This window comes from Natator depressus, chromosome 14, assembly GCF_965152275.1.
Source record: "Natator depressus isolate rNatDep1 chromosome 14, rNatDep2.hap1, whole genome shotgun sequence".
In the NCBI taxonomy this organism is placed as follows: Eukaryota; Metazoa; Chordata; order Testudines; family Cheloniidae; genus Natator; species Natator depressus.
This window is the reverse complement of record NC_134247.1, coordinates 8,363,914-8,388,413: the sequence shown is the minus strand read 5'-3', so window position 1 is coordinate 8,388,413 and position 24,500 is coordinate 8,363,914. Positions and strand designations below refer to the sequence as shown.

The 24,500-nt window shown below is 39.1% G+C and overlaps 1 protein-coding gene across 11 annotated transcripts in view; it reads right to left on the bottom strand.

Annotated features, from left to right (window-relative positions):
* Positions 1-24,500, bottom strand: part of BPTF (bromodomain PHD finger transcription factor) — a 91,254-nt gene that overhangs the window by 39,504 nt on the left and 27,250 nt on the right. For 9 of the 11 annotated variants that reach the window (XM_074971174.1, XM_074971175.1, XM_074971171.1 and 6 more), the window contains exons 3-11: positions 18,187-18,410; positions 15,300-15,509; positions 14,560-14,748; positions 9,200-9,370; positions 8,892-9,067; positions 4,046-4,401; positions 3,364-3,495; positions 2,548-2,677; positions 1,124-1,259 (exon numbers count right to left, since the gene is read on the bottom strand). In XM_074971174.1, coding sequence (XP_074827275.1) covers positions 1,124-1,259; positions 2,548-2,677; positions 3,364-3,495; positions 4,046-4,401; positions 8,892-9,067; positions 9,200-9,370; positions 14,560-14,748; positions 15,300-15,509; positions 18,187-18,410 — 1,724 coding nt within the window. The remainder of the gene's footprint in view (positions 1-1,123; positions 1,260-2,547; positions 2,678-3,363; positions 3,496-4,045; positions 4,402-8,891; positions 9,068-9,199; positions 9,371-14,559; positions 14,749-15,299; positions 15,510-18,186; positions 18,411-24,500) is intronic. The other 2 variants (XM_074971179.1, XM_074971182.1) reach the window with 1 other exon arrangement.

Genomic DNA, 24,500 nt, shown 5'->3' with positions numbered 1-24,500 from the left:
TGTCAAAAGAGAACCCAACACTTCAGTGATATATTCAAGTAACAGGCTCAAAATGTTGAATATATACATGTATGCTATGGGCCCAATCCTGGAAAATAGTAAAAATTCCATCCACTGCAGGCTCAGGCTCTTTGGTCTGGATTTAAAAAGCAACTCGTGTTTTTGGAAGCCCAGTGTGAGATACCTTAAAAGGACCTTATTTCCAGAAAGATCTGAGCACCCACCCTCTGAAAATCAGGCCCTTTTACAGTGTCTCAAGATAGGCTTCCAAATTTTTTATTATTAATATTATTATTTTATTTATTTAATTTTGGCCTATACACCTTAAACCCTGGATGGACCCAACTATCCAACTGGCAAACATTTTGTGCCTGACTGGCACTCTGGACTCCATGAGGCAATAATAATCCAGTCTAGCAGTTACAAAGGGAACCCAAACGCTGTGTCCACAAGTAATACAGCAGAGGGAGCCTGCATGTTTTTGTGGACTCCAGAAAATGTTTTTAAAAGTTTCATAGCAGTATATTCACCCACAATGTTCTAATATTTAAAAGGAATTCTAAGATTAATTGCAAACTACTACTTTTCTAAATAAAATTGCAGACAGACAATTTTAAGGGTCAGCGGTACCAAATGGAGCTTAGGTCACGTTCATTCATAGGACTGCTTCCCCATAAAAACTGAAGTCCCATTTCATGATTTCTGTACAGACATGCTTCCTTCCCCATTGCAAAAACTATGGTTTCCAAATCAAGCTGGTTAATGGCACAATATTTGATTAATATAGAAAATAAGTACATATCTACAATAACTAGCTTATGAATGCTATTTCTGGACATAGGTTGTCCACGAACAAAGCAGATGTGAAGATGCACATATAAGTACTACAAACTACTTCAACTTCATAAATGAGCCAATTTAACATACATGATCAATTTTGTAGGACAGCTGAAATACACGCTATATACAGAAAAAAAGCGACAGCAAATTCCTAAAGTTTACATAGAATACTATTTAGAACAAAGCCTACTTATCTGGGATGTTTTTGATGCAGTCTACTAAATATGCAGTAAATTCAGTAAGTAGTATGTTATGAATTCAAAACAAATAAAATTTCACTTACTTGGTAGCACTTTTCTGTAATTGACATTAGTATTTCCAGGTAATTTAGGCACAAACCTATGAACATGTGTTTTACTAATCCAGCTCCAACCACCATATCCTGTTACTCTATATTCCTCTCCTTTTTGTTTCCAAACCTGTTAAATATTTTGCAACATTAAATTTTTTAAAACATTGTTTACTGAAACCTTTAAAGACTGTTTAAAGATTGTGGCAAGTCACCATAACACTATTACTTTGCACTTACGTCGCACTTTTCAGGAGTACAATACTTTAGGCTGAAAGATTTTTATTCAAGAAAATTCATTAACCCCCCTTAATCATTTAAATGAGTTGGGTGCTGGTAACTTCTGAGACTACTTCCTCCCTTGTGTGATCTTGCTTTGTTTGAGGGACTCCAGTTTACAGCATCCTAATTTAACAGTGATGCAGCTGGGAGTTGGATGTTTTCAGCAAAAAGTCATTGACTAGAATTCGCTTTCCACCAAGACCCAATTTGCTAATCTTCAGGTCATGCTGTGAAGCCTATCTGTTCTCCAAGGTTTTGATCTGGAGGGAAGGGAGAAGTTGATGGATGAAAGGATGTTTAAAGAAAGTTTGGGGTTTTTTTGGAGGGGTGAAGGGGAAAAAATCTCCAGAAATTTTAGCTTTTGGACACAGTCTAACTACACTGGCGTGTTTACAAAGATTGTACATATGCCAACATCACTGGCTAGGAATTCTTTAATAAGTTGAAAGCAGCAGATAAACAATTTTGTTCACTTTTGCATCATACTGGAGGACATCTGTTGCAAAATGTATACCCAAAAATAAAATGACAATACAACTCAGTCCGACAGCAAAATTCTAACAAATCTTAGCTTAAAATAAGACTCTCTTTATTTGTTAGCCCTTGAGCTCAGGATATTATTCTAGTTGTTTTCTACTTTAGAGAATATGAGCAACAAAAACCAAATCCCCTAAAAAATTCAGAAGCAAATGCAACCAAGTCAATTCCATGAATGAATCTCCACTGAAGAATATCATAGCCTTTAATGTGTAACTCTTGTGTTTCGACAGTAATGTTTCATTGTTTCACATCTCGTTTCAGCACAATTTAGCTAAAAGACTTCTTACTTTTTATATTCAATGATACTCCACTGTTCACCTATTATACTTCCATTAAAAACAGTTGCATATTTTGCATCATAAATAAAAATTTTTGACACAGGCAACCTCAAATGATCAAGTCCAGAAATAACATCAGAAATTTAACTCTGAGCCAAATTCTGTCTTTGAGTATGTGCACATGGCTCTCACTGATGCAATAGAGTGAAGAATTTGGTCATTAACATCTTAAGTATAAAACAGAGTTGTATAAATGACAATTGCTACAAAAATAAAGCCTTTTATTTCTAAAAATAAATTGCTAGGCAGAAACGTTACCTGATGTTTGATAGGAAAGGTATATTTCACCCACGTAGCCTGTTGCATTGTTTCTTCCTCCTCTTGTTTCCTTTCTTTTTTTTTCACCTTTTCCTTTTCTTCTCTTTCAATAGCTGTCATTCTGTGTAATCTAATACATGCAAATACAGGCAAATTTTGTAAGCAAATTTGAACACCCTAACAACGGCATATACTACCTCCTTGAATGTCTAAGGTTTAGATGAGGGGAAAAAACTTCCAATGAATAATATTAGGTTAAGGAATAACATTAATATACATTACTTGTGATAACGTTGCATCTGATGAAGTGAGCTGTAGCTCACAAAAGCTTATGCTCAAATAAATTGAGTAGTCTCTAAGGTACCACAAGTACTCCTTTTCTTTTTGCGAATACAGACTAACACGGCTGCTACTCTGAAACCTGTTGCTTTTATGAGCATTTACACAATTGCAAAAGCAGTTGATGGCAAGAGTATTCAACATCATGAATGTTACTCCTACTCTTATCCCAAGATTAGAGAATAATGTCAGATCCCAACAAATTGGGGTTTTTGAAAGTTCTTCACTGTTGCTTTCTTAGACTTTCCCCATTGATGTCATTTGAGGCTGGGGCTTAGGTAAATCATTGGGCTTAAGTAAATCACTGTTTGAAGGAAAAGGAGCGATGAAACAGGATACGTTGTCAATAAAGAATTTCAGTATCATTTAGTAGAATGTTTGATGTCTGACTGAATTCTCATCAATACTCTTAATTATAGTTTTAGCTCAACCAATGATGCAGATCAGAGTAGAATACATTCATAAAGATTCTCTTACCTAGTGTGCCCCAAGGACTCCCGCCAAATTGGCAGCATGACAACTGGTTTAATTGCACACTCCAATATAGCCAAAGCTAGTGCGAATTCTCTAGGTTTGCTACACATTTGAACAGCCTTAATCCAGTTAGACCTACATTGGAAAGAATGTAAAATATATCAAGTTCATTTTATGAGCAATACGTCAACAGGATTTTAAAGTAGGCTAAACAAACTATTAAAATATCTTTGCTAAAACACTGCATTATTTCAGTTATGCATTACATATTACATTTATTCAAGTGTCTGTTCCAATGATATTTATTGTCTATGTGAGTGATATGACTTAGGACACCACAAAGCATGAGCCCCCACCGGCAGCCCCTCCGATCAGCTCCTCCCTCACCCTCTAGCACTTCCTGCCAGCCGGCGGCTCACCGATTAGCTCCTCCCTCTCCTTCCCTCCCAGAGCCTCCTGCCTGCCTGTTCAGCGGTGTGTAGGAAGCGCTGGGGGAGAGGGGAAGGAGTGGGGATGGGGTATAATTGGGGGTGGGATCTTGGGGGAAGGGGTGGAGTGCAGGCAGGGCCTGGGGCAGAGCAGGGGTTGAACACCCTTAGGGAAAGGAGGAAGCTGGCACCTGTGCCACAAAGTAATGTTATTAAATAAAATATGGGTAATCAAAAAATATTTGCTATTTCTTTACCTGTGGGAGGCCCAATTGGGGTGAAGGAATGATGCAGGGATGTTGCTCTCTAGCTGAATGATAGTTAGCCTCAGAGTAGATATGGTAAGAACCTTGGACCCATGTACAGACCCATTCCATTTGAACTCTCCAGCAGGAGTCAGACAGAATTTATGCGCAAGGTGCCGTCTCTTGTCATGGTCTTCTCTGTGCTGGTGTTTGTTCAATGCAAATGAGTTGGTGGCATACTGGTTGTGATAGACACGATACTTCCCCTCTTGACCTAACTTGAAATAATTACTGATGTTTCCTTTCATCACGATTTCTTTCTTGGTATTCAACCGGGAGATTTCCCCTTGGGAGTTAACCACCAGAACCTTGTTAAAGAAACAAAAGGGTTTTTTTTGTTTGTTTTTTTAAATTAACTTATTTTAAATCTTTAATAATATCTATTATATTCCTGTTTACAATACAGGCCTTCAATTTTCAAAGTCACATCCATTCATTCTGAATTATATATTGTATTAGTTTCTTCTTCTTTAATCTTTTTTACCTTCAAAACATTTTAACGGTACTAAAGTAGTAACAGTATTAAAGTTAGGGGCCAAGTTTTCTAATGTAGACACCCAAGTTGCACCCACAAAATAGGTGTGCAAAGAAGTTACAATTTGTGTATGCAAATAAGTAAAATAAATAAAGGTTACCTATCTTACAGTAACTGGAGTTCTTCGAGATGTGTGGTCCCTATCTGTCTTCCACTGACGGATGTGCAGGCGCTTCATGTGTCTAAGATTGGAAAATTCTAGCTAGCACCGTCTATAGGTCCACGCCTGGGTCCTTATGCTCTCAGTCTGGAGCACGAGGAGCAGAAGAGGCAGCGTGGACAGACTGCCTCTCTATTTAGCTTCCTAATGCAAGTAACCTTAGAATAAGACTCAGCAGCAGTGGGGAAGGAGGGTGAGTATTAGAATACTGATAGGGACCACAAATGTCAAAGAACTCCAGTTATTATAAGGTAAAAAACTAACTAACTTTCTTTGAATTGTCCATATGTATATTCTATTGAGGGCAATTCACAAGCAGTATTCATTGAAGAGAAGGGTGAGGACCCTGGCGGTACCACCAATTAGAGGATTGCTCTGCCAAATGATTCCTCAGCTGTAGAAGCTTAAACTACGCGTAATGTCTTGCAAAAGTGTGAACAGAACCCTGCAGTGCTGCCCTGCAAATTTCCTTGAAGCATTGCAGCCTGGGTCAGTCAAGTGGTCCCTCACACAATGTAGGGTTGGGAAGGAATTTTCCTCCAGGGCAGATTGGAAGAGGCCCTGGAGGTTTTTCGTCTTCCTCTGTAGCATGGGGCACGGGTCACTTGCTGGAGGATTCTCTGCTCCTTGAAGTCTTTAAACCATGATTTGAGGACTTCAATAGCTCAAACATAGGTGAGAGGTTTTTCCGCAGGAGTGGGGGGGGGGGGGGGGGGGAGGGTGAGATTCTGTGGCCTGCCTTGGGCAGGAGATCAGACTAGATGATCATAATGGTCCCTTCTGACCTTAATATCTATGAATCAATTTGTAATAGAGCAGGATGCAGTCCAAACTTCATTTGGACAGTCTTTGGGACAAGATTGCTTCACCTCTCATATGTTCTTCAAGGGATACAAGTAATCTAGGTGATTTTGCTAAAAGGTTTAGTCCTCTAGAAGTAGAATGCCAAGGCTCAGACATACAGCAAGTTAAGCTTCCTCTCCTCACTGGTGGCATATGGCTTTGGGAAGACGACAGGTAAGTGAACAGCCTGATTTAGATGGCTTTCTGTGACCACTTTGGGTGTGAATTTCAAGTGTAGTCTTCAGGAGACTGTCCCTCTGGAAGGCTGTGTACAGTGGATGTGCCATGAGGGTCCCCTAGCCTACATGGCTGCTGTGATGGCCACCAAAAAAGCAACCTCCATCAATAGATGGACTAAGGAATATATGTCTAAATGTTCAAATGGAGCCTCCATTAATGCTGACAGGACTATGCTGAGGTCCCAGATCAGGGTAATTTTCAGTACCAGGGAAAGGTTTTAACGATACCCTTTAGGAAACTGTCAACATGGTGGAGATCAAGTTATTGCGACAGGCACTTACAGCGGCTAATTGCATCCAAAGGGATTTAACAAGTAGACATGAAGTCTTTAAGAAGAGAAGCTATTCCAAGAGGACACAGATATTGGAATCCCCTGGGGCTGACAATGTTGACACCACATCAAAAAAATCTTTTCCACTTTGTTGTGTAGCACTCTCACATGGTCTCCTCCTTTATTGTTAAGGAGGTAATGAACTGCTTCCAAGCATGTCTTTTCTAGGGTCATCATCCAGCCAAATGCCAACCTGTTAGGTGGAAGGATGCTGGATTGGGATGCCTGATTTTGCCTCAGTCCCTGGATCAATAGATCTGGAAAGAGTTGAATACAGCTGTATGAATACTTTGACATCTGCAGAATGTTGGGAAACCAGAACCATCTGGGACATCTGGAGCAATAAGAATCACCAATGCTCCCTTTTGCTTGATCCTTCTTGGAACCTGAGGTAAGAGTGGAATGGGTAGAAAGGTGTATATTAGTTGTCCTGACAAGGGATTAAAAATGCCTCTCCTTTGGAACCTGGACCCTGAGTCCCCTTGCAACAGCAGATTGCATCTCAAGAGAACAAGAAATGCCCAAGGAAGTCCGAAGATGGGGATCCCATTGTTGAAATATGTTCTCTATTACCAAATTGTGTAGTTCTCTTTTGCTGTCCCTGGAGAAGTGCCTGCTGAGGCTGTATAACTTGTGGTGTATTCCTGGGAGGTGCACTGCTGAGAGGATGATCTGGTGGCAAGCACACCAGTTTGAGAGATTGATCATTTCTGTACAAAGAGTTGCGGACCTTGCTCTCCCTTGTTTGAAGTAGCACACTGCTCTCATGTTGTCTGACTCGGGATATCGCATGTATGGGTCCCGTGGGATCCCAAAAGGGCAGTGCGAGGGGTCAAATGGGAACTGAGGTGGTCCCCATGGAGTCCTGAGGTGCATAATCGCTCCTATAAGATCAAGATAGTGCCCAAGAGACTCAGGGTCAGTCCAGACAGAGGATCCAATGTCTCAATGGTAGTGTTGACACTGACTCAGAGGAGGCAGTAGCTTCAGATTCCCAGAGTGGTGCCAACCTTGACATGCTCCAGCTGGTAGATGGTACTGGTGAGTGGCTCTCCCTCTCTTCCATCCCTTGGATCGATAATGTGGTGATCTCCCTTGTTAAGATCCATTCTTACAGGATGAGAGAGTCCAGGTTTGAGAGGATGGCAAAGTCCTATGGGGGCGGTGTATCTATCCCCAGACAAATGGAAATGGACTCTCTTTCTTCGGTGGCACCAGCAGTCTCGGTCTTGTCACGGCCTTTGGTACCGACATCTCCCTCTCATAGTACGACAGTACCATCAATGTAGAAGGCATCCACTTTGGCTTCTCTCTGACCGGTAATGAGTATGATCCTGCTCCTGTGGTTAATGCCAATTTTGGGGTGGCTTACTCTTTGGAGCAGTGAGACAATAATGTGCTCCTTGTGAGCTCCTGACACTCCCACTAGGGCACAGAGCCACACCTGACTTGGGAGATGTCGGAGAAGAGGTCCTTTGTTCGGATGCATACCTGGAGGCAGATTTCTCTTGCTTCTTATCAGAATGTTTCCTACTCTTCTCATGTCCATTTGGAGGAGTCCTCAGCTCTACTCCTATAAGTCCCACAGCCGCAGAGGTCATTGTGCTCCGACAGGCACTTCTTGATGCCTCTGCCTGATGTACGTAGGGGTCTGTTGGGTGAAGGTTGAACTGGCACCTCATAGTATGATTTATTAGGAATCTCCAGAGCCTATATTCACAGGTTTGATGCATTCAGCTTGGAATAGATTGGCTAAAAGTGCACTTGGAGGGGACGTGAGCTTCCCTGAGGCAGTAGAAACATTTGAGATGGTCACCGCTGACTGGGAAGGCACAGCGGCAGGAAACGCAGTTCTTAAACGCATGGTTGTTGGGCATACTGGTCACCCCGTATGGGTGGGGACTCAAGGTAGGGGAAGACTTCCCAAGGTCCTGACTGCTCAAAACTATACCTAAAGTATAAAATCTATCTAAAAACTGTATCTAAAAGTTATTTACAAATATTTACAGTTTGACGCAGAAGCAATTAGCAAACCCTGCAGACACAGAAGAGGTTCCATCTCAGACCACAGGAAGTAGAAAGGAACTGCAGAAATTGTCCGTCTTTGCTGCCCCTTATGCCCTCAGTTCAGAGCATGAGGAGGAGAAGGGAATAGGCATGGACCAACACACATTACGAGCAAGAATCCTCAATCTCAGAGGCATGGAGCGCATGCACACCCCTCAGTGGAATACACAAAGGCACATGACAGTCAAATATGACAAGAAAGTACCAAGATGTTACAACTAGCAAGAGAATTTCTTCAAATCTGATCACCAAAAATAGGGGTAAAAATATATTTAACTAGTCTGTGTGTACACCATACCCACTGCATCACTCTCCTGGAAAAGGAAATCAAAAGAACCTGCTTCACGCTAAAGGAAAGCGACTCTACTCCACTTTGTTATTGTCACACCACTCTACAGAGAGCAAATCAGAGAGCAGCTACACAGAGGGAAAGGGGGTGGAATTAGGACAAAAAAACCTAAGAATTACCTCTGATATGGCAATTCCACCAACTTGTGAATTTCTCATGTACCTCCTAGTATGTCACTGACCCCATTTTCTTAAGACTGTAGCAGGAAGGTGGTTTCTTCTTATGTTACCAATATAATTTTATATTTTGGAAATTCTCAAAGTGAGTACAAACCTCTCTGCCTTCTTTAAATAATTTATTTGCCTCGTGTGCTGCAGCAGCAACCTGCTGGCTTTTCATCTGGCTCAGCTTGCTATCTGGATTTCGTAATCGGGTAAGCATTCGTGTCGAGCCTGATGTGCCTTTCCCTGTGCATGGAGAATCACTTCTTTCACCATTGGATTTCTCCCCTGCCACAAAAACGTAATTTAAACAAACATGAAAAAAGAATGAAGGTAATACACTGCAAACGTGTTTATATATGGGAATTATGAAATTTAAGAATCAAGTTTAGAAAGAAGCTTAGTGACACTTATTTTTACCTATTTCCTCTGAGGTCTGGGATCCTCCTTCTGCATTTTCAGCATCATCAGATGTCTTAATGGAGTCATTCTGCATAGAATTTAGCTCGCTGCTGTTGCTGTTTTCGGCAGACTGGAGGGGTGCAGTGGATGCACTAGGACTGATGCTGGGGGTCATCTGACCAGTTTCTTCTACAAAAGAAGGACTTTAGATATTTAGTACTGTATCAATTAAGCTTACTTTTTTTTCTTAAAGTTAAAAACTCAAAGAGTCAGATGAGCTACTAAAACATCAATAACTCATTTGTAACATGGAAGAATTGGTGGTTTTAAATTACCTCAAAAAGTCTACCTAAAATCTTTAACAATGTATGAAGCACACACAGGCATATGCACCTACTGGAAACAAAGATCTCCCTCTCCCCAATCAGCTTTCAAATCAATCACAACTGTTCAAAATGTCTATGGTCAAATAAGCAAGAAAGTAAAAACAATAAGTGATTGTTTTAACCCAAAGCATTAAATAGAAAAATTCTACATAAATAAATATCTTCATAAATATTGCCAATACCTCATTTGTCTATTTATAGACAATTACATGCTTTTCAGTAGTTGAAACCTACAAATGAAAAATCAATCACTATTTCTTTTGTTCTTTGTATTTAACCTCTCCTAGATTTCAAACCGGATTTTCTGCCTAACCTGCCATTCAAGATATTCTTCACATCCTGATATTCTGAAACTGCTGGTTAACATTACCAAAATATATGTTCATCAAAATACAAATTAAGAAAGAGTGAATCAGCAAAGACCAAACATATACTAAGTTAAAAACGATCTATGCTGTCAAACTCTCAGAGAAAGACAAAATTAGTTTTCTTACCTGCAATTTTGGTTTCTCCTCATGTAGATACAGTGCTCTGGACAGATACTCCCTAAACTTGTCTAGTATTCTATACAGGTTTGGTTTAGCATGAGATTTTCTTATCTGTCTTCAAGTCAGGACAAGAGGGAATGTTAAATCATGCTAAAAATTGATGCAGTGTTGACAACATAATAGCAGGATTTCTTTAGCTTAAGTCATTAAAAAAAATTTTTAAAAAAATTAAGTTTTGCTTCTTTGGAAATGTTTATTGAGGAAAGGTGTGATTAATTCAGCAAGCACGAGTGCAGGTGATGATGCTTCCAGGACCTACTCCTCCCCTCAAAGAAACTCTGACTTTTGCTAGACTGCAGAGAAATACCCATGAGTTATGACTTCTATCCAGAGCACTGGATCCATCAAAGAAAAACACTTACATTTTAAAAAAATATCTGCGATACTTTTACAACTTTTTCCCCCAAAATTACAAAACCTAAATGTTTTATAAAAACAAGCCTTGTAAAACAGACTATATAGAAGTCAAACATTTTAATTTTTATATACATTTTTACTGAGTATATTTTTTAATAAAACAAAGTAGACTCCCTAGTTTTGTGTCTGCAACCTAAGCATTACAGTACTGTGCTAGAGAATAAAAAACAAGAAATGAAAGTGACTAGCTTGTTTTGTTATCCAAACTAGGGGGAATGCAAAAATGGAACATTAATGGCAAGAAGTTTTTTTAGAATTCTTACAGTTTATATTATTAAAAGTGTTATTAGTAACAGATAAATAACATTTTTTTTAAACTGACAGTGGCCCATAAAGTATTTTTTTAATCTGTATTTTTACCATCTCGAAATTAGATGTAAATGGATCACACTGCCTGTCTTTGTATTTAAAATGCAGTTCCTCCCTCATTTCTTAAAGCTAAGCAACAACTTCACCAAGACAATGAACATACATAGGAACATCTACTCTGACTGGATGAATTGCCGTTTTTAAACTAGAAATTCTTAAAAAAAACCCAAACCTGTCCACATATACTGGAAACAAGTCTCTACACAGACTAGTTCACATATATGGCACAAATAACTGCAGTGTTTAAGTGCTCACATGAAAAATGAAGACCCTCCATCTATTATCTGTAACATCTGTAAAGGACATTTTCTACAACAACAAAGTTAAACAGTTTTGACAGTAACAAAAGAAGGGAAATTCAGAATTAACATCTATAACATCTTTAATGTAACCTGATTTGATCATGTTTTCCTGTTACTCCAATGGCTTTCTGAATATCCAGAATGGTGAGAGTTAAATCTTTATCCATGTCATGTTATAATTAGCAAAATCAAAGTAGATCCCTGCAGAACATGCCTGTGATGGTTCTGATATTCTAAAAATGACGTGCCTGCCTACTGCTTTGGCTTTTTGTTCTATGAGATACAGAAGATGGACAAAATCTTTAGGAACTCAGAAGAGGGTGGACGTCCATGAAGTATTCTAGTGAAGTAATTGGCCACCTAGCAGGTACTTCGTGTTCCATCCCCTCACTACTGGTAGAAGAAATGGACTGGCCCTCCAAAGGGATGGGGAAGAGTCTTGCTTCCCTGACATAAAAACATTTTAGTTGGTTTGATTTAGTTGGTCTGCCATCCCTTAAAGTCCTCGACTTCTGGAACCTCATCTGGTAGCAAGACTTAAGAGAATCTGAGCAACCATAGTGAAAGGAGGATGAAAGAAGACTACGCGGGCTCCACAGGCAGTCCTGAACCTGGAAGCTCTGAAGAGCTTGATTCAAGGCCTCCCACTTTTAAAGCAGCAATAATGAGTTTCAGTGTCTGTCGCTCTTGGCATCTTGCCCTTAACCAGCAGCTATTCCCACCATGAGGTTACTCATAAGTAGAAAGGAGACCAAGATTTTTGTGTCTAGGGAGACCTCTGGCAGTAAGTCTGAAACCAAGCAGGTTGGTCCAGATCTCCATGTACTCGTGATCTGTCAAAGAGTCTAGATTCAGAAGTTGGAACCAAACAACTGATGTTTTGGAACAAAAGGCTATGGCTGAACCTGCCAAAATGGTCTGTGATCAGGTCATGGATTTCTCCTGAGGTCAGAATCTTACAGAAAAAACACACCTCTTCCATCTAGAACTCGGATTCTCCGAATTAGTGACTAGGATGCCAACAGGCAGGAGGGACCTGTGGGTCTCATACTATCTCTTAAGCAGGCACAGAAAAGAAAAGGTGCAATTAGGTTTAGGGCCTGGTGAGCATTGGGCTTATTTCAGGGTTCCCTATCTCCTTGACAACCTTGTACAAGGAAAACACAAGGAGGGCTTTTTCCTGAACTTGAACAACCTCTTCCCGAGGGCCCTCTGTTCCTGGAGTCCTCCCTGGACAAAATCCAGACTTTGGACATCGCCTCCCCAAGGGTGCTGAAGGTTAGGTGCTCAGACACTTTGCTGGTGAAGTGGTATACAGCCCTATATAGAATAGAGAACAGAATGGAGAATAGAAAGGTCCTGCCATCCTTTTGAGACTGGTGGTGGGCCACGTCTCCCTCTCTGGGAAATACTCACCATCAAAAAAGCAGAGGAATAAATCTGCTGAGAATCCAAGGGTTCTCAGAGCACCCCTAACCTCACTGCAAATTGTTTTGGGTGAGACACAGATCCAGAACATGATCAGTATTATTTGGTCCCAAACCTGCCCTATTGCTGGTTGGGGAGGATAGAATCATCTAAGGCCTGGAGTTTGGAGGAGAAGGGGAAGGTAGACCACCCCCTCCCAACCTACATTTACATGATGAACTGAGATCCAGAGGGCATATAGCTGGGAAGAAAGTAGGTAGATTCTCTCTTCCATATCTACATCTCAGCTTCTGCTCCACCTATGTGGGAATGGATGCCTGCCTGTTGTATGTCATAGGTCTCCCCACGCTCTTGAATAAAGGTCCCTATGACTGTGCAGTAGCAGCAGACTTATTACTGCGAGGTAGCAAAGAATTCAGGGTAGGCTGCAGGTAGAAAAGCTTGGCTGGGTGCAACCAGCTAGAGCTACTTGCAAAAACGTAACAAGGAACAGCAGCCCCGAGTCCAGCCCAATAAGCATCTTCATAAATGCATTTTTCAACAAAAAATATAAACTCAGATTTTGAATCATTAAGCATATGTGCTTTCCCCATGCACCTTCAGTAATATCCTGTAAGAAAAGGATTATTTCCTCATTAACTCTAAAAGGAAATATGTACTCAAACAGGTGATTTGTGAACAGTAATGGAAAAAAATTATGCTTGATCTATAAATCCTAAACAAAAATATGTTTTTTTTCCCCCAAGCACAAGCACATTTTCCCTATTGGAGATGTACATAAAACTGCTAATCCAATTATGAAGCTATTTACTAATGGAGAGAAATAAAACTAACCGGTGGTGGAGAATAATGAGGGTCATTTCATACAAAAGAATTAAATACAGTAATGTTTTAAAAGTTAAATAACCACCCAGAAACATTACAAACTATGTCTGTATGGAGGCATTTTACTTGTTCTTGGAACACAGCACACCATATTTTTCAATGAGTTATCAAGAACCAACTTTCAAATCTAACATGCCAAGTGTGCTTTTTTCAACTGCAGTACCTTAGTTAAAAGAAAAGGAGTACTTGTGGCACCTTACAGACTAAAATTTATTTGAGCATAAGCTTTCGTGAGCTACAGCTCACTTCATCGGATGCATGTACCTTAGCTGTAATATTGATTCAAGTGAAAATACAACTTTCATGATCTTAATTAATGCTATGAGTTATTCAAATTAACTTATCTGTTGCTAATGTAGGAATTTGGTCAAAAGTACGTTCTCTCTCTTTTCTAAAAAGTATTTGTATGGTTTTAATGTACTAATTAATGCTCCAGACCTAAGCAAGTCACACTCATTCCTGAGTTTCAAGAAAAGAATTGTATTTTATGGAGTAGCAAATTACTACTGCACGAAATAAAAAACAGCTTAAAAGAAAAACAAACTTTGTACATACATTATTAAGCTTCAGCCTACAGATTTTGAGGATGATGCAAGACTTTTCTCCAGGCAACCCAATACAAGAACCTATATGAATAACTGCAAATACTAATTTTTTCTTGTTAATTATTTTTACAGTACATTACAGGTTAAATGATTTAACAGACATTAGCAAATAAAAGCTTGAAATAAACCTTTGTAGGATGTTCACCACCACTATGGTTTGCAATGAAGAAAAATAAAATATATAGTAAACAGAATATGAGAAAAGCTTAGCCACAGTAATCTTTGGAGGGCATGGAAGCATATGCTAACAGCAGGGAGGACCACATTAAAAAATTCTAAATGTTAGATGACAATGCAGCAGTAAAGGATGGCACTGAAAGCAAATAGCATGAATGAACATACACTTTAAATGGTTTTAGTTGACAAACCAGAATTTATAATAAGAAAATATTAAAGGTTCCCCAAATTACAGAGGCATTGATACAGCGCCCTCTGTACCTGAGAGATCCTGAGAGAGCTCTGATGCCACTTTCTTCTCTGCCACATTGTTGCTATCAAAGGTTTCTGACTGACACCCCATTGCGTTCTTCCCTTCAGAGGAACTAGTTTCTCCTGCAGAAGGATTTGTGGTGCTGCCGTCTGTGCTTGATGCCCCAGAGTTACTTTTATCCCCAACGTCTGTTGGCTCTACAGTAAAATGCACAACAAATCTTTAAGGATATTCTTAACATTTCCTTAGGATGTCATCTGGCCTTATCCATGCTAAAAAGCAGACTTCGTGCAGTTCCTTGTATTATATCCACTTTGTAGCACCAAAACATATTGAGTGTATTTCTGCAGTAAGGATAGTGTCTTCATAGAATCAGAGAACAGAAACAGGCAAAAACTACTTAATTCTACTTTAAAAATAGCATTAGAAATCAATCCTTTGACACTGGTGGATGTACACATATTGACTGCCATCAGTGAGCTTCATGCCAGAAAAGCCAGACATCTCAAAGCAAAAATGGAGTCAAATTGTAAAAGAGCAGTAGGGAAAATGAGCTATCCAACACTACCAAAGAGAAACAATGATATATAACCATAAAGAAGCAAACTAGCATTATCTCTTTAAAAGCAATTTAAAAAAAGTCTTGCCGGTGTAAAAAATTACATTAATATTTCCAGAAGTAAATGTGCTAGTAAAAGGTTATTTAAAAACAACAAAAATATTGCTAATGCAAGGTCAGTTTCTTTACCTTCTGTTTTTCCTTTTTCTGAATCTTGTTCAGGTGGTGTTTCTTCATTTTTTTCCTGTAGTTGGTCTGCAGGTTCTTCCTTGCCTTTTTCAGTATCTGTTTGGTCATTATTTTCAACATCATTTTTGTCCTTATCTGTTTCCTCCGCTGCTTGACTTTTATCCTCCACTATTTCTCCTTTTTTGACTCTAAGAGCGTCCAATATTTCATCTACAGTAGGAAAAAAAACGGTAAAATTCAGGCAACAAGCATCAAAATACCCTTTATAGAGCCATTAAGTAGAAGTCTTAAATCAAGATGGCCTTCAGGTTTAAAGCATTACCTTTCACAATCACAAAACAAAAGCCAGGAGCTAAGAACAAAAATTAACATCCAAGTTCTTACTCCTTTTTCCATTTTCAAATGCATGGAAATTGGAATGCTCGAGTTCTTGATTTCTCAACATTATGTTATGTACAAAATACCAAACCCCTTTACACAGTCCTTTATTGTTCCACAGTAGATAAACTGAGTTTCAGCTTACTGTTTATGGGGTTCTACATAAAGTTTAAAGATGCTATCACACTTTCTCTAAAAGATTAGGGTTTTGCTCCAGTGTTTTTGTTGAAAATATTTGCCTGGCCAGTGTCATATGCCTGTTTATTCCTGCCCCTCTTTACACTGGGGGAAATCAGGAGGTCAGGATCAAATCTGTTTCTGCCTTTTTTTTTTTTTAAAGTGGTCTACATGGTTGCTTCCTTTTGTCTCCTTCCCTTGGGATTACACATCTATATACCAAAGACCAGCTATATGAGACTGTCATGCTAAGCACTGAAGTACAGTGTAATTTCTGTTCAACTGTTTCTATAAAAATCCAAGCCATGTAATTTACTGAGAGTTGAGTACATGTATTGATGGTTGGCTCCAAATATCTGCTGAGCAGCACTCCACCCATGGCAATTCACATTCACTGTTTTAACTTTTGAGTATTAAGTAGAAAGAATTAATTATGGAATCAGATTGTGTCTCCAGACAGGTCTCTTTGGGATTTTTTTTTAAACATCAATTATAAGATCCGGTTTGACCAGTAAAACCTTGAAATAGTGATTCTGACTTGATTACTGTAACTTATTATTGAGAATTAATTGAGGGTGCTCTCAATTCAATTCAGATTGCATGTGACTGAATTCTCACCAAGTCAATTCCTTCTCCATGTCATGCCATTCTTATCCTTACCCACTTTGGCTTCCAGTAAAGTATAATGGATTTGAGCATTAATCATTGAAACTCAATAATACTGCACCATCCTACCTCCTAGTTTTTGTTATTTTGTACTCCTTCTCTGAATGACGTAAGAATAGCTGCTTTGCTCACAATGTTGAATGAAGGCTTTCTAAACTTTGAAAGACTTCATACTTTCAGTAATTATATCTCATAACTAATAAAAATCCTTTCATCAAGATATAAAAAGCTGAATTGCTTAAACTGTTAATTTAATATAGCCAAAGCTACATAAATGCATATTGTATTTCAGTAAGAAAAAAAGGGTTGAAATAAATATTGAGCGTGTAAGTTACAGCCTTCGTTCCTTGAGGAAACCACACAGATGATACAAATCATTAGCTTGTGTAGGGCACGTATGTAAACAAGGATTCAGATACAGCTTCTATGTAGTTGATACTTCATCTTGCTTGTTTTCTCTGCCTAGAATTTCCCTAGATTTTGTACTTTGTCAAAGCTATCTAGAGAAAACAGATTATACCAAATGCCAAATCACATACATCCATGGAGTTCCTTTAAATCTTTCACATCTGAACCAAGAATTATTGCCACAATACACATAACTCATAGAAAACACTTAATTCTTTCATTTACTAGTAACATTATACAGTTGTGTTTGAGGAGCATTATGTACTTCCCCCAGTTAGTAGTAGCATTTAACATTTACTTTACACCAGATTGCTGGATAATTAGAAATTCTAAAATTTAACATTAGGGAATTTATATCTTTGGCACTCATTTGGAAGGGACTGTACTTTGACAGCAGTCTACAATATTCCATTAAAACACATGGCTCAGACTTCAATTTTTAACAAGAAGTTCTGTGGAGAAATGAAATGTTAGTAAAAATGTTAAATTAAAACAAAGTTGAATAGATCTCATTCATAATTGTAGTGTCAATGTTTACAAAGTACTAGATAGGAAGTACAGGAGAAATTTCCTAATAATTAGAAAGCTACTAGAGTATTAAATATGTGGACCTGCAGATGCAGACATCTAGGTCTCTAAACAAAACTTAACAGACCTAAAATTAAAAAGTTATATAAGTCATATTTCTCAGGCAATTCAAAATTGTATTCTACCCCTTCAAAGAATATTACCTCCAGACAGAGTTACCAGGAAGGACAACTCCGTTTTGAACCCCTGCCACTAATAATTCCTATGAAATCCAAAAAAGGTATAGATTTGGACTTTTCTCTGGAATGGTCATATCACCACATAAATTCAGTTAACAGGATACTTAACCATTTTACTAATGAACACTCCATCTCTCTCCCTTTCCTCACCACACACACTCTCTTACATGGAGCATAACATTAAGTCAATGGAAATTCAGGACATAAGTATGTTTGGCAGTGCTAGAAAAATATGTCTAGAGGATATATCAAGCAGTCCAGCAGGACTAAAACTGTTTAAAACAGGAAGTATGGAAGCAACTTCAGAAATTCTTAATATTGCTACTGCCAGCCAGGTTGATGTTAGAAAGTTATTAACAATACATTTCAAAAAAGCATTTGTGTATGTGAAACTTGGGGGTAGACATTACTGCAATGTTTAAAGACTCTGAAGTAAAATCATAATATGAAAGTGTTTAACATTCATTCCCATGATAGACAGATATTCCTACCATTTGCTGCAGCAAGGAAAGATTTGTTGTTGCCCCGTGCTTTGTTAGTAAGGTCTTCCGTGATATCCATATGCCGATGAATTTCTTGGCACATTTCTTCAAGAGTTTTGCAAAGATCAGCTTCCCAGTAATCTTTGTCTAGGCATTCAATTAACTGTGCCAGCTGGACCTTTGTGCTATAGTACCAGAGTTTCTTATCCTTCTCATTGTCTGAATCTTCCTCTCTGCAATAACAGTTTGAGAACAATTGTTTTATACATTTATTTTAGATAAGTGAAGAAAATTAGATAAGATGAATTTACCTGCTCCTTTTTTCCAAGAAAATATTAAGCAATAAGGGCTGAATAAGATTAACACCCGAGATTCACCTTTGGCCTCCCAAGCTTCTAAAGAAGCTCCCTCTCTTTCCACCTCCAAATGTTCTTTTCACACCACTTCCTCCCTGTTCCCTCAAAAAAGCCAATATTCACAATCACTTCCCAGGGAGGTTAAAAGAAAAGCTTTTAAATCATTGCCTCAAATTTGGTTTGTCCATCTTCCAATAGGATTTACTACAGTCATTTTTCAATTATTACAATATTACTAAATGCCTATGCTTACCAAGCACTCCTAAAACCAATGCAATATTATGGCTTTGATATATTTAAAATTTCAGTCAGAAATTTAAAGATGGGGAATCCCATAATCACCATGAAATGTTTTATATTACTATTCAGATAGTATTTACCTGTGTGCACACGCATCAGAGTGGTGAAGAAGGCACAGGCCCTTGCACTCGCTGCAGAGGATCTCTATTCAGATCCCTGTAATCTGGAGGTTTGGGGAGCACAATGCTCTGCTCCTCCTCTATACCTAATTCTTCCAAACAAACCAGTCTGAAGCAACCCCATCAGAGGAACTTGCTGAATTTCCCTCACTACTGGCCCTCTCCAGTGTTTTTTCTCCCCAATGAAAGTATATGATTTGGCCTTATGCATTCAGGAACACAAGTATCCTTAGTGATTTGATGAGTTTATTTACATATTAGAATACTTTAAATTAAGATTATAAAGCAAGCTAAACAGTCAGTTACACACAGACAGTGCAGAAAAATTCAAATTCACCAAAGTGTTGTTACGAAGACAATCATCCTCAAAATTGCCAAAATATCAGGAGCTTGGAAGTAATGGCAATATGACTTTACATTAAATCAACACCTTTCTAGACATTACTTCAAAATATGTTTTTGACTGGCTGACAGAGAAATACTACCCTTTCCATTAAAAAGGATTTAGGGGAATCTTTCCTTGCTTTTGGAAGGCAACTAAGACTCTAGTTAACTTAATTTATTCCTCTAGTCCAGTGGTCCCTAAACTTTTTACAGTGGGTCCCCATTACCGCTGTCTGCACCTCCTCCCTTCCCCAAAGCCGCCATTGGGAGCTAGGAGCGAGGCCAGGAGCTAGTGCCAAAGCAGAGCAGGACTGTGTGGTGTTCCCTTCCTGCCCCCTGTGGGGGCTGGCCCCTGCCCCGCCGCATCCCCCGCCCTCCTAGAGGGGCACGCCCCATAGTTTGGGGACTACTGCTCTAGTCTTTTTAATTTCCATCTGATCTTCATAGTTTAGCATGTTTTAGTGGTTTTAAAAGGTTTCCAACAAAAATGGTTATTTAAGAAAATTTTCAGGTTGTTTGCACAGATTACAGATCCAACGGATAGTTCAAAAATAGTTTTTATATTGTCAACTCTTTGTTCTTATTTATCTCTGTGGTGTACTCTAACACTTAGCCACCTATATGTTTTTCAAACTTAACAGAGTTAATGGTTAAGCCATATTTCATCTAAACTAAGAAAAAATTATGCTAGTCTGATAGGTGCTTCAAATCCTACGAGTGAAGAGACTGTTGAACTACTGGGATATGGAAAGGAAAAGCAGCAGGAGGCAGAAACTCAAGAAGAGAAGGGAGAGAAAACAGCCCGCAAGTGACAATATAGCTTATTCAGAAAAAGGAAGAACAGACTGTAAACGAAAAGAACAGATAAGAGAAAAAAAAGTGGTAAAAGAGCACGAGGAAAAGAAAAAAGAATACATGCTTACAGTGTTGTATTTATTTGTTACTCTTGTTTTATATCCCTGGCAGACACACCACTGCAATGATGGGAGTGGGAAGGGTTGGCAGAGCTGTTGTAGGAGCTAGACAGTCATTTTGCTGCTTAGTAATATTGTTGAGCACATGTAATTGTTGATAAGCATTATACTTTTATGAAATTACTTAATTACTCAGCAGCAGGCATATTTGTTTTTCATTTTGAACCCAATTTAGAAATCACACAAGATTACTGCCTAACCAACACAGAAGCCCACCTCACCTATCTATCTTAGCTACTTAGAAGACTCCCATTATCAAAGTATCTGAGTGCCGCTCAGTCGTTAATGTATTTATCCTCAACATCCCTGTCAGGTAGGAAAGTACTGTTATTCCCACTTTACAGATTGGAAATGGAGGCAGAAAGAAGCTACGCGACTTACCGAGACTTTGGCTGTGGCCATCAAGCAGGTTTCTTCCTCTGACCTTTTTTCCCCACCTAGCTTCCTACCAATGAATCCAAAATGCCACCGCTAAAGTCATATCTGTTGCTCTGACCATACAGTTACCCAGCCTAAGACACCCACCTCCTCCTCCCCCTCCCTCTGTTCTCATTTCTTCTTACTCCAGTGTTGCAGGGCTCCCTCAGGTCACGCAATCATACAGCAATGTAGATTCGCATCTAGTAGATTTCTCTCTCCACTCCAGGCATAGAGCTTACCCTACCATCTATAAATTGCCATGTTATAGTCTGACACCCCAAAAAAATCCTGAGCCACCTAGATGGATGCTACATCACAAAGGGATGATATTTTACAGGAGAGACCACAAGGTAAACTTTCTGGATCTAGTCAAAGCTCTAATCGTTTCATGACTGCTCTGATCATGTACAGGAAACAGACTACTAAAAAACAAAGTATTTTTTGAGAGTGCCATCTAATTTTTTCACAGGGTTTCACTGGGCATGGTATTTCCCTTGCAAGAAAGCTACAAAGAACATAAGGACAGCCACACTGGGGCAGATCAATAGTCCATATAGCCCAGTATCCTGTCTTCTGACAGTGGCCAGTGCTAGGTCCTTCAGAGGGAGTGAACAAAACAGAGCAACTTATTGAGTGATCCATTCCATTATCCAGTCCCAGCTTCCGGCAGTCAGAGGTTTAGGAACACTCAGCTAATGGCTGTTCCTTTCTAGATTAGAAACTGCTCTTCCCAGAGGACAGGGTGGATAAAAATCAATTATTTTTTTTAAAATAAAAAAATCAGATTTTTTTATTTAAATCCATTTTTCTGATAAAATGCTTTTTGAGGGAAAAAACCTATCTAAAGATAGTTTTAATTAAGATACATTATAGCTCAAAAACATCTCATTGTGGAATAGGAATTTAAATTCTAATTCTATCATATGAGACAATATATTCACATAATGTTTAAGAAAAGTTGGTAAATGAGTTCCAATAGTTCATGGATTAGGGACCCAATCTTAGGGGGTTCCAGGGGCTTCTGTACAGATTTAGTTTATCTTTCTATCTACCCAATGGGACTCAGTGCTCAGTCTAGAAAATACCATCAGAGATGCTTAGTTTGCAGTTCTCAAACCGTGGATTTGTGTCTCCAGAGATAACATGCTTGTTAACAGCAAAAATGTTTTAAAATAAATAAATATATAGAGAGAGGTGAGAAATAACAGACTTCAACCCTATTGTCCCTCTGCAAATTTGTGTACACAGAGTCAATCCCTTACCTCTCTTTAAAAGTGCAAAGTTTCAGAAAGTTCAATGAATAGAAGATTGTTGGGGGCAGAGTAGATCTGGACAAGGAGAAGAAGTCTGAAGATAAATGTGAGAAGGGAGGGACAGGGAGCAGAAACAAAAGTGAAACTGTTTGAGCAGCATATTCCAGAAGTCTTGAGGTCTGAGTGTAGCCCTCATTGATTTGAGATCTACCATACCATTCTCTCACTAGAAGGGAAAACCTATAATGGCAGCAGGCCGTAAAAAAGACCCAGTTTGGGAATATTTTAATGAAGTTCCTCTACCTGTGGGTAAGACAGGCATGCATGCAAAACGCAAACACTGCAACAAAGCAATGCAAAGCCTGGTTGACCGAATGAAACAACATCATTAGAAGTGTTCCTTCTCAGGAAGAAGCTGCGTTGAAGATGATGAAAGGAACACATCTGAACATGCAGAATCTTCAGGTTGGTAAACTTTTTTATTTCATACTTCTTTCTTAAGGGCTTCCTTCTGGTCTATTCTTGAATTCTCATGTCTGAGCAAAAAATATATTTGTTACTCTATCATTTTAGATGCAGTTGTGATAAAAAATAAATAAAGCTGAAATAGGCAGATCTTCCTGTTACAATTTCACCTTTAAAGTAGTACTGAGTGTCAGTGAATGCAATGAGTAATACTAAATGAGCAGTATAGTAATAATAATTAAATAACTGCATTGACTTATTTTGTTTAGGAGAATCCATCCTCAACATACAGGATTCTGAAGTCTAGCCACCTTCAAGATCACCATCATTTTCTATAGTTTCAGAGTTATCTAACAATGATAGTGTTTCAGTCACATCATGTATGTCACACAGCTACAGTATATCACCTGTCGCAAAAAGAAAAAAAACCCTCCATCATCCAGAAACAGCCATAGATAAATTTGTGATAAGAACCAGCAGATTACAAAAAGAAGTAATTGATGAAAAAATGTCCTGGTTTGTTTATGCAACAAACTCTCCTTTCCCTATGATTGAGAACCCACACTTCATTAACGTGGTTCAGTCATTAAGACCAGGATACAGTCCACCCAACAGAGCAGGTGTCGCAGGCAAATTGCTGGATAAAGTGTATGAAAGAGAAATTGAGCAGTGTGCAAAAGGTCTAGAGCAGTGTTTCCCAAACTTGGGACGCTGCTTGTTCAGGGGCTGTGGGAAGTGGCGCGGGCCAAGGGACTTACTGGCTGCCACTTCCCGCAGCCCCCATTGGCTGGGCACAGCGAACCGCAGCCACTGGGAGCTGCGATCAGCCGAACCTGCAGATGCAGCATATAAACAAACCGGCCAGGCCCGCCAGGGGCTTTCCCTGAACAAGCGGTGTCCCAAGTCTGGGAAACACTGGTCTAAAAGGTGAAATTGTTAACCTGAGTCTTGACGGGTGGAGCAATGTCCACAATGATCCTGTTGTATGTGCCTGTCTGACAATCGAAGAAGGGAATAAGAAGAGGAGTACTTGTGGCACCTTAGAGACTAACAAATTTATTTGAGCATAAGCTTTCATGAGCTACAGCTCACATCAGATGAAGTGAGCTGTAGCTCATGAAAGCTTATGCTCAAATAACTTCGTTAGTCTCTAAGGTGCCACATGTACTCATTTTCTTTTTGCGGATACAGACTAACACGGCTGCTACTCTGAAACCTGTCATTGAAGAAGGGAATGTCTTCCTTATAGAAACAACTGATATATCAGGAAACGCACACACAGCGGAATACTTACAAGAAGCAGCAGTAAAAGCAATAAACTGAAAAACAATTCAAATGTCCAGTATGCAGCTTGGTCACAGACAATGCTGCAAATGTATCCAAGATTAGAAGAAATTGAGAAGAGAGTCCCAAGCTAACAACATACGGTTGCAGTGCTCATTTATGCACCTCCTAGCCAAAGACTTCAGTGTTCCAGAAATAAAGGCTAATAATGTTGAAATTGCAAAATAATTCCATAACAACCACTTTGCAGCAGCTGCTCTGAAAAAGTGGGAGGAACCAAGCTAACTCTCCCACAAGACGTACGACGGAACTCAGTAGTGGACTGTTTTGACCACTATATCAAGATCTGGCCTAATCTGATGACAGTTCGTGAACAAAATAAATAGTGAAAAAATAGCCCAAGTTCTCAACATTGGGCTTAAGAGAAATGTTGAACACATGCTGAGCACCCTGAAGCCTATTTCTGTAGCCTTGAACAAAATGAAGGGAAATAGCTGTAAATAGCTGTTCTATTGCTGATGCTGTTGAAATTTGGAAGGAACTGAGATCTTAAAAAGATAAATATGCAAGGACAGAGTTAAATTACAAGCATTTAAAAAAATGAATGGGACAAGCACTGTCTCCAGCTCATTTTCTTGCCAATATTTGCAATACTCGATACCAGGGTCAAACCTTAACTACTGAAGAAGAGGAATTGGCTATGACATGGACATCCAGCAATCATCCCTCCATTATGCCAACTATAATAAACTTCAGAGCGAATGATGA